Source organism: Crocodylus porosus, unplaced genomic scaffold (genome assembly GCF_001723895.1).
Source record: "Crocodylus porosus isolate Cpor-Errol unplaced genomic scaffold, CroPor_comp1, whole genome shotgun sequence".
Taxonomy (NCBI): Eukaryota; Metazoa; Chordata; order Crocodylia; family Crocodylidae; genus Crocodylus; species Crocodylus porosus.
In genome coordinates this window covers 1,998,217-2,009,021 of record NW_017728940.1, presented here as the reverse complement: position 1 = coordinate 2,009,021, position 10,805 = coordinate 1,998,217, and the positions used below count along the sequence as shown (strand labels likewise).

General features: G+C 54.1%; 1 protein-coding gene across 1 annotated transcript in view; it reads right to left on the bottom strand.

Moving 5' to 3' along the window:
- Positions 1-3,476: 3,476 nt before the first annotated feature.
- OPRD1 (opioid receptor delta 1) overlaps positions 3,477-10,805 on the bottom strand; it is a 30,062-nt gene continuing 22,733 nt past the window's right edge. Inside the window, exon 3 of the mRNA XM_019547938.1 lies at positions 3,477-9,465. Within this exon, the coding sequence (XP_019403483.1) occupies positions 8,933-9,465 (533 nt within the window). The 3' untranslated portion in view covers positions 3,477-8,932. The remainder of the gene's footprint in view (positions 9,466-10,805) is intronic.

The following is a 10,805-nucleotide window of genomic DNA, read 5'->3' as shown; positions in this document are numbered from 1 at the left end:
CTCGTCGTGTTACTCCCCAAGTAAGCCGATCATTCAGCGGGACAGAAACGCGTGGAGATCTAAGCCCTACCCCTGTCTCATCTCATCCCTCCAGCACTATTTGCATTGTTTAAGAGATGAAGAACCGCGTTTTGTAAGTTGAGATGACAGAAGTAATAAACGCTTAAATTCCAGAGACTTATTAACCAGCGGCAGGCAGCTCTAGACTATGTTCTGCTGCATTTTTTCCCCTCTAAATCCTCATTTACATTTAAATTACAAACCTAATTTGGGCTGTAGTGGGGCTGCTGGGCTATTTGAAATAAAACCATATCGCAATGGCCTGCAGTAACAGGTTTCTCGGCACTCGGGCAATTCCCTGATAAGCTCCATTGACTGGACGTGAAGGGGCAGGACTGAAGTGAGGGGGTCGGCGCTGCTGGGGTCTATTCTTGCAACGACGTAGGTAGGTGATTGAGACATGGATTGGGGTTTTTTGAAGAGCTCAGGGCCTGGCTTTCCAGTGCTCAGCACCCATAGCTAGGGATGAATTTTGTTTTCTGAACCGAGGGCCGTGGCTGCAAACATGCTCCGGGGCCAGTAGCTCTCGCTGGGTAGCAGAGACCTCTGGCTTGCTCCTGGGACAATAAGCCCTGAGCACCTAGGTGTAGGCCATGTGCATCAGCTCCAGAAAGGACGGGCGTGGGGATGCCGTGGAGGTGCCCCAAGCTCCTTTGCTGCCCCAGATCATCCGCAGTGACTCTGCTAAAGCCTCTCAAGCTTCCCCTGGGTAAACGGGAGGGTAACCTGTAGTCCTGGAGTTGCAATTTAGCCAGACTCTGGGATTTTGAGTCCTTCAGGCTCCTTTGAAAATGCCTCCAACCTTGCCTCGATCAGAAGGGTTTTTCCCCCCTGGAATGAGCTATTTTTAAAGTCTTCCCCCGCTTCAAGTGCATGTCACAGTGTCCACGCTGCCACGGGATCTCCACAGCCCTTCCCACCTCCACCTTCTCTCCTGTAGCCCCAGAGCTGGTGCAGACGTGGCAGGAGACTGAGCTCAGGAGTGCTCCACCCCACTTGTGCCCTTGGGGGGCATGAGCAAAAGCCATCCCAGCTCCTCCTCTCAGCCCTCTTCTTGCCCCCCTTGCACACGTAAGCCTGCACGCATGTGACAATCACGCAGAACATGCATGTTGCACGGGCAGCGAATGTCTCTGTAATGCTTGCAACTGAGGCTAAAGCAATTTAAGAGAAGCCTATCAGGCACGTGCTGCTCCAGCTGAGAGGCTGCAAGGGATCAGCCCGTGGCTCTTATCGCTTTCCCGTTATCCAGCAAAGTCAGACTTGCAGTGGACGTTGGCGTGTGGTGCGGTGAGGGGCCGTGGGCCGCGGGGCATCGTTAAGTAGATATTTGAAGGACAAGGGGAGAACGGTTCTGGCTGCAATCACGGGGTGTCCAGGGGGCTTTGGGCCGGGTCATGTTCAGATTAGCCAGTGGGGACAAACACCCCTTCCGAGTCGTTGCAGCTCCACGGCACCCCGATCCCCTTTGCAAACAGACGGAGGCAGGTTCGGGTTTAACCTCAGCAGATCTAATGAAGAGCTGCCAAGGCCAGCCCGTGACCCTTCACACAGCGATGCTTAGCGCCAGGTTTGCCATGGAGCTGGGCCTCGTGCACGCAGACTTGTCTGGGAAAGCTGGTGGCTCGGTTTGCCGAGCACGGTCGTCCCCCAGCCCTGCCTTCCTCCTGCTGAGCCGGGCAGTAGCTTCGGGCCGGGAGAGCGAGGCCGAGTCCGAGGCCGGACCTCCGATGGGTTTGAAGTCACGTTCTTGGAGAAGGGGGGCGCATCTTTGGACCGAAACCATGGTTACGCCTTCGTTTCCTTAATTGGAAGGTGGCGAGTCAGTCACGCTCGTGCTCCTCGAGGAGGGCAGGGCCGCGGCGTGCGGAGGGGCACGCAACCCGAGGGAGACGAGCTGCGTCCGGGACCCGCGCGCTTGTGCGGGGTCGGGGGCTTGACTTGCTCGCTCTCCGCGGGCGGCGGTGCGCTCTCCAGAGCTGCGGGAAGAAGGGACCTGCTCCTGCGAAGCGGGGCTCGGTCCCGCCGAGGGCAGGGGGTCCCAGCGCCCTGCGCCAGCAGCTCCACGAACCAGACCCATCTTAGAGCCGCGCACGCAGGGCGCGCCGCTGAAAGCTGTCCAATTATTTACAGAGATAATGCTGAATTCATCTGCAGTGCACCGGCTGCTCTCCCTGGGTGGCTGGGCCCGTCCTCCCTTCCAGCGCACCTCGGGGTCTGCTGCAGGGAGGAAGGATTGCTTGGGAACGGTGGCCTCGGTCTCAAAGGCTCCCCGTGTGAACGGGCCTGAAACCAGTTTTCCTGGATACTCAAAGGTATCTTTCAAGGCTGTGCAGGATGCTGGTGGGAGTCATTCTCCCTAGGCCTCGGCTTGACTTCCCTCTAGGACTTTTGGGGAATGAGTTTTGCTGCATCTCATCTCTTCCTAGAGGAGAGCCTGGGTGTGTGGCTAAGGTCCCTGGCTGGGTGGGTGGCTGCTGGTGGCCCCCAGCTGCTGCAACAACCTCCAGGGGCTATATTGCAGACAAAGCCCCAAACGGGGCAGCTGCCAGGTGCGTTAGGAGCCACATCATACCCCTGCCCGCAGACTGGGGCAGTCTGAGGCTTTGCTGCTTCAGCCCTGCTGATTTTGCTCCCTGTTCTTGCCTCCTGCGCGGTGGCCAACCTCCCGTTCACATTCCCCCCAACCACCCCCACTAAGAGGAGACAATTGGGCCAAGAATCGGGAAGTTTGGGAACTTGCACTCACTTTATTTTAAAAAAAGAAAAAAGAAAAAGACAAAAGCAAAGTATGGCAGGTGTCCAGTACAGAGAGGCTGTCACGAGGGTCAGGCCCACAACGATTAGCTCGTGTGCTTGGACAAGGTCACGGGTTGCTTGTTGCACCTTCACTGGTTCAGCGCTCACGGACTTGCCCTGCACACCTCGCTCCAGCACCACCATCCGCGACGGGCTGGTAGTGGAGCCAGGACACGGCCGGGTTTAGTATCAAGTTGCTTCCTTACGTGCGGAGAGAGCTATGTACACTTTTATACAGCTGTAAATACTCTAGTTTCTCTTTGCAAATAGACACAAAGCAGGTTGTGCTGGGAGCCAAGAGTCTCTCCAGCTGGAGGTGTAAAACCCTCCAGCTTGTCCTGGTTTCACCTTCATTGCATGTGTGTTTGCAGCTGGATGAATGGACGTAGGGCCTGTGTCTGCTTGCGTGTCATTGCAACCCTACTGACTTCAGCAGTTCCCCCTCTTGATTGCCCAGCGTCAGCTAGGATCAGAATCAGGCCTTAGGGGCTGCAAGACATCTCATGAAGGTAAGACCTGCTGCAAAGCTCATTGAAATCCAAGCAAAAGCTTGCCTGGCTTTCAGTTGCCCACTGATCAGAGGTCCGAAAATGTGTCGTGCCCATGCCTGGTGTGTTTAACCATATAAATTCACCAGCAGCAAACGAAGCTTCAGGGGTCTGATTTGCCCACAATCTGGACAAAGCCAATAGAGATTTCCCCCATGATAAAGATGCCTATAAATAACCAGACTGAAGATCTGGGGTTTAAGGGGCTGAGCCCCTCGAAGGGAGCACGGCTTGGGTAGATGCTGTGAAAATGAGTGCACACCCATCGCTTTTGTAGCGTACACCCCAGTTAAGGGGTCTAGCACCCCATGTCATCCCCACGCTGGTCTTGTGATACTGGGAGTGAACTGGGCCATGTTTCCTGGTGGGGGATGCATGCAGAGAGGGGACTGACTGAACACGCCGTCTCCTATGAAGGATTTGAGTCCAGGTCTCAAAAGGACCAAGTGCTAATCCAGGTCTCTCTTCCCTGCTCTCCTGGGCTTTGAGGGGTCTGCTTTAGAGCTCTCCCATGCCAGATCTTGCTCACTAAGCTGAGCTGAAACCTCCCAGCCCCGTGAAATGGCTGCTTTCTAACCTGTCTTGCATCAGGGTGAGATGCTTTAATATGGACTCTGTATATGTAGCTGATTGAATAAGGCTGATCTCAGCAGATGCAAACTGTTAAAGCTCCCCCAATGAGATGCAGATTGAGGCCAGTCCAGAGAACAGTGGGTTGAAGCTTTCGGCCTGGAGAAGCTGCAGTAATACAGGGGAGTTTTGTTGTCATAACCCCTGGCAAGTGCCACTTGGGGAAACTGAGGCACGGCAAGGCTAAAGCCAAAATGTTCAAGGCTGGGCTGCCATGTGGGATAACCTAACTTTTATTGTCCGGCTCAAGATAGAGCTATGGGTAGCATATCCATCGGCGGAGGAGCCTGGCATTGAACTCGGGCATCCTGGATCCTGATCCAGCCTCTGGGCAACACACACTCATCACACAGGTGGGCTAGAGCTTGCAAAGTGAAGTCTCGCTGAGGTGGCTTAGAGAAGAGAGAGAGAAATATTTGCACGTCTAATGCTAGTTGCCTGCTTTGAGTGGGGAGGTGCCCCACTGTCTATTGGGCACCTAGGTCTTCTAGTGGCATCCAGTTCAAACTAACCCCACTGGGCACCTGCCAGCTTCCTTCTGCCATGCAAACCCCATTTGGGCTCTTAAACCCCCAGCTTTGGGTCCTTCCCGTCACTGAGCAAACTCGCCAGCCCTAGGGCTCGTGCAGCGGGGACCGGGCGCGCGTGTGGGTGATGTGCAGAGCGGGAGCAGGCACCGTCTCTTTTCTGCCTGCGGTTGATTCCCTACGAGCTGTGTGGTTTCCACCCGGCTCCCTGGAGGGGGGCGGGGGGGAACCCCACCTTTGCGCTGTCAGTAAAAGTGAGCAGCTCTAGCTCAGAGCGGGCAGGGGTTTGTGCCAGGCACGCGGGCGCTGTTCTGCAGTGACGGAGAGCTGTGCCAACCTGTCTCAGCAGTGCTCTGGTGCCGTTCTCATGGCCGTGGATGAAGTGTCCGTCCAAGCCTCGTCTGCTGCGCTCGCGTGGGAGACGGTAGCTGCTCATGTGCTTTCCGGGTCGCTTGGCTGCTGTCGAGAAGAGCTGAACAGGGCTCCCTCCCTGCTGCGGTCGATGGCATGTTGAACTGACGTCGCCACAAGGAGTCGAGACCGTTATCGAAAGCAGCGGGGTAGTTTGTTCATGCTTTTTATTGTTGTTTCTTTCATTTCCCTCGATTTGTCCTTTTGAAAAAAAAAAAAAATGGATTTTATAAGCTTGCCCAGTCCCGGCTTCACGATGAGAGCTGGCGCGGCAGCTGCAGCCCTAAAGCTCTGTTGTGGTGGAGGCTGCTCCAAATATGAGCTTTACCTACTACGTTTGGTGTTGGATGTAGCATTTGGAGACTTTTAAGGAGTCTGAGCTTTTTTGAGGCCTTTGGCCTGCTGTACCTCACATAAAGCTCAGGAGATTATTTAGGAAGCTGCCTGGTAGGGTCATTCCCTATTGACTGCAGTGGTATGCATGTGCTCAGCCTGACTTGGGCTTTTATTCAGCAAGCATGTGCTTATCATGATGCCGTGCCAAAATTCAAGCTGAGCTGGCAAATGAGTCAGTTTTGCTTGGTTCCTAGGCTCCATCACCTCCGCGTGCTTAGCAATCCCCATCAAATAGCACGTCAGCCTCAAAACACTCGCTTCTACCCCTGAGCGAGCGGGGCGGCTCCTGCACCGGCTGGTGGCAGCATCTTCCCGTTTGCGCGCAGAAGGCAAATGCCCTGAACCCTCACATGCCTCGGTCTGTCCAAGGGTAGAGTTTCTCTGAGCAATTCGGGGTCTCTGCAAAGGAGCGGTTTTGGAACAAGCACGGGTTTCGGGAACATCGCTGGTCACTTCACTCTTGCAAAAATCCCTGATTCTCTTGGCTCTTCTTTCTGGAAGGTCTCGATCTAGAGACAGCAGGTCCCCTCCTGACGCTCCTGCTGCTGTGTCCTTTGCATTGCATGGACCAAAGATCAAATTGAAGTAACCTCAAAGGAACCCTGAAGCCTAAATAGCACTTTTTTTTTTTTTTTTTTGTTAGCTGGATGCAAGGGTTCAGTACAAATCTACTGCTGAACTGCAGGGTGTGGGGCAGACAGCAATATGCAATACCTGAAAGGCTCATAGACTTAAAAAGATGCTCTCCAGTTCTCAGACATTACGTGTGCACCTTTTGTTCACAACTCTGATTTTTTTTTTTTTTTTCTTTTTGGAAAGAGAGCAGCAGGGGAAGCAAGAGCAGTGACTTCTTCACCTTCTGTGTCACTTTTTTCCCCTCACATTTGCAAACTCTTCCTTCATTTGCAAACTCTTCCTTCCCTTGGGACTGAGGAAGCCAGTGGGATCAGCTGCTTAGAGCCCTATTGCTTCTGTCAGCTGAGGAGCTTCTCACCTGCAGCACAGGGTGGTAATACCAGTCCATAATTAATCTAATGCTTACAGAGGAACCCGAAGGCCTCATTCACTTCCGCTGTAATGAGATCTCTCTGCACTTCATATCTGTGGAGGTGGACATAGAAGCCTGAGTTTGCATTGCCCCAGACCTTGGCATGTGGATATAAAATGTGACCGCTCTAGCCTGAGAGCGTTTTACACAGTGCAAAGGGTGCAGGGCAGTGGAGAATCAGGCCTCCAGGGTTTGCTTTCCTTTGGTTGTCTCCAACCTGGATCAACTCTGTGTAGTGATGCCCAAATATGCTCTTCCTTCTTGCATAGCGGTTGAGGGAACTGGCAAAAGCCCTGCGAAGTTGGCCAGCTCTAGTCTCACGTACTAACCAAAAATAAGCCCAGCCTTGAAAACCTGCACCCTAATATCCTGTCCAGATGTGCACAACACAGACAGGCTCCTGGCTTGGGCTGGTGCACATTTAACCTATATCCTGTATTTGAGATTCAGGTCGGGATCTGGATGCAGTGGTTCGAGCACGGCGTACAGCATCTAACACCATGGGGCCGTGACCTGAATGAAGTGTCCAGATGCTAGCAAAACACAAATAATAATTATAGAGCTCGTGTCCGGTATTAAGTGGCACAGGCACATGCAGAGCGTGGGTTGGCTATTCAAGGGGTCTTTTGGCGCTTCACAGAGATGAGCAGCAAAGCTCTCGCTACTGAGGCAGGTGGCTAAGCACAGCAACAGGTCACCTGGAGAGCTTGTACACTCTCCACCCTGGATATTTTTAGGTGACGGTTATCCGAGCGCTTGGCCAGGGTTGGTCCTGCCGTGAGCAGCGGCTCGGCCTAGATGTCACCTCCTTGAGATCCCTTCCAGCAAGATTTTTCTGTGGTACCAGAGATCTGATTTTCAAACTCTATCTGAAGACCCGAAGGACTTGTCAGCAGGAGCGTGGGCACCAGGGCGTGAAGTCAATGCACAGAAGTGAAAGCTCATGACACTTCCATGGGGGAGACCTTATATGAGAACAAAGTGGCCTTCACTTGCTGTAGCTCAAGCCTCCTCTGAGCCCCAGATCAGTATTTAGGTGCCTGCAATGGGCACCTGCATGCTAGTTCCCATGCTGAAAGGTGTGACCAGGGCCCCTAGCTTTGGGGCATGCATTGGAGGGTTGAGCCTCAGGAGTGGATCTAGGCAAACACAAGGACCGTTATCTAGCAGGTGGTGCGGCTCAGACCCTCCGGCCTGCAAGAGCCCCCGTTGACGGAAGAGGACGTCGGGCCAGGAGGCTGGATCTCCTTTGGGAAAAGTCCCTTAAAGAGCTTTTGTGCTTAGCATCCTTTGGGAAGGGCAAGAGAGAGCTGTTTAAGAGCTCGCCCTTTGCCCAAAGCTGCGGCAGAGCTACAAGCCCAGTTCCTGGGGCCACGCTGTACTCACAGCACGTCGTCCCACCCAGAGCAGCTGTCCTCCCAGATCGTCCCCTTGCATGATCTGCCTGCAAGATTAAACCCCTTGGCTCAGCTGATCCGCTGCAGCAGGGGGGCTGGCTGGATCCTGTGTGCACCGCTTGGCATCGGGTAAGGCAGCAAGGGGCTCTGCAGAGAAAAGAGCGATGGGGTACGAGGCGAGCGGCCGTGTCAGCCAGGCGTTGCCTCCTGACTGCTGCTCGAGGGGAGCTATGTACAAGGCATGGGGGCCCGTGCGTGCTCCGCTCTCCTTGCAGGGCTGGGGGAGGACCAGAGCAGGATGCATTGGGGACCACTGTACATAAAGCTGGAACGGGAACGAAAAGAGACAAGGGCACCTCCCGGCCCGAGACGTCTTTGTGCCGTCGTTCGATCCAAAACGCTGTTGTGGGGCTCTGAAGCAGGACCTGCCGTGGCCCGGTGGCTTCCGTGAAGGGGTCTCTCCACCATTGTAGCCTGCTGGTGGTGGGAGGAAGAAACCCTAAAGTTCGAGTGCTCGAGACTTGGCTGCTATTGGCAGGTTGGCATTTTATATCTGGCCAGCCACGGTACAAAGGGCGCCCAGAGATCGGTATTTCATCCAAGAGTGACGCACGTTGGTGCAGGGGCCTGGACCTGATGATCTTCCAAAGTCTTGTCCGGCCTTACAGTGTATGAATGTATAAGTTCCCCCCATCCAAAATGGCTGCTTGGCGGGGGTGAGGGGTGGTGCAATGGTGCTGGCGCTACTGGGTTGCACGGTCCTCCACCTCCAGACTAGCTGTTGTGCAGACCCAGGGGTGCTTGAGAGAAGAGCCTCTAGATCCTCCCATTCCCCGTCCTCAAGCCTTAGAAATCCTCACCCAAGGGTCTGTGGCTTTGTGAATGCCTGATCCAGCCCGGCTGCTTCGTAGCAGATTAAGCTGTTGCAATTGCTTTTTTTTTTTGTAAAAAAGAAGGAAAGAAATCAAGTCCTGCGCCGGCTGCCCTTCCTCCAACACCGGTGCTCCCCTTCCGCCTCCTCCGCTAGAACTCGGTGGTGGTGACCTGCGTCACCTCCGAGTGCAGGTCCTCTCCTCTGCGCCCGCGGGAGCCCCGGCGGTGGCTGTCCATGTCTAGTCATGCCGGCTTGTGGAGGGCTTCGGAGGGCGTGCAGGTGGACACGCGCTCCCGGGTGGTGTTCCTTGCCCGGGAAAAGCTGCTCTGCTCCATCCGGGAGCGGAAAGGCAGGCAGAACTCCCGGAAGCATCTCTTGAAGTTCTCGTCCAGGAAGGCGTAAAGGACGGGGTTGAGGCTGCTGTTGGTGTAGCCCAGGGCGATGCAGAAGTGCAAGCTGGCCACCACATAGGGGTTCTTCTTGTCGATGTCCACCAGGGTCCAGACCATGACGAAGATGTGGATGGGCGTCCAGCAGATGATGAAGGCCGCCACCACCACCAGCACCATGCGGGTGATGCGGCGCAGGTTGCGGTCCTTCTCCTTGGAGCCCGAGAGGAGACGCACGCTCTTCAGGCGCAGGATCATGAGCCCGTAGCAGATGGTGATGACCAGGATGGGCACCATGAAGGCAAAGATGAACACGCAGATCTTGGTCACCGTGTCCCAGTACATGGGAGGGTCGGGGAACTGGAGCATGCACAAGACCATCCCGTCTGTAGGGGAGAGAGAAGAGTAGTACCAGCCTGAATCCTGCCTGTTCCTCAGCCACCACCTCCCTGCCCCGTGCCTCTCCGTGCCTCCTGCTAAGGAAAGCAGCTTAGAAACCCTCACTGGTATCAATATACCTAAAAGCTCTGGAGAGTCCAATGCTTTCAGAGCTGCGTTTGCCGACCTCTTTGGTGCCGGCCAGCATTTCTAAAGCACTCACCTCTGTATTTCCTCAGTGCCCTTGGTTTGACTGGAGTCAGGTTAAGGAGCACCTTGGAGATGCGAGGTTGCCCAGGGGCAAGGACAGACGGCTTTTGTGTCCCGTTGTGGGTGCTACCATGGACTCATTTAAAGTCCGGCAACATGTTAAGCTAACCTCTGGTGCCGAATCAAAGCTAGCCTTGGGGACCCAAGCTAGTCTTGGGTGCAGAATCAAAGACCCCCAAGCCTAAATGCTCGCTCCAAACTTCAGCACGGTCTCAGGGCAGGTTTTGGAGCTCATGCCACCTCTCACCGTCTGATTTTTCCCTACCTGTAAAATCAGTCTTGCACACTCTATCTATTGTAAGGCTTTGCATTGCACACTGCCGTTGTACGCTTTCTGGGGGGCAGGGGCACTGTGTTGTTTTGTGTGCGACTGCTGTGGGGCCGTGAGCTCTGATCTGGGCTTCCAGGTGCTACTGTGATGCATGCACATGAGTACCTTTTTGGTTCATAGCTGCACTGGATAGCCGTGCAGTGATAAAACTCTTCCGACCAGCTGTTAAAACCAGCCAGTCTGAAGGATCTCTGTGCCTCATTCAGTCTCTGAGACGGCTAGTTATGGCAGGTATTTTTATGGAAATGGGGTACACTATCTTCCTTCCAAACGTGCTCTTATTCCGAATCAACTCCATCCGCATCTGTCCTTGCTTCGGAAAATATGCACTTGATTCTAAGTGATCTTATTCCAGTTCAGAGGTAGATTTAAACTAATTTGGGAAAAGGCCCCAATTATTCCAGGATAAGAGAATTGCAGCGCAGAGCTAAACTCTGCAGGACTAGTTAATCCGAATTAACTGCCCCATACAGATGTAAGGGAAAAGGGCAAGTGGGGAGGCAATGAAACAGATAAAGCACAGGAAGGATCATGAAGGAGCAGTGGGATGGTTTTGTTGTATGCATGGATTTTGGTATCCAGGTGTTACCGAGACAGAGAGGCTGCCTGGGATAATTGCCATCCTCAGTATAATGCCTGCTTTGGGTTTGGCTGCCAAACATGAAGCCCCAGAGCCATTTGCATCGCTTTAGAGTCTGGCAGCCCCGAAAGCCATCAAAGAGACCAGGCAATGCTAAAATGCATAGT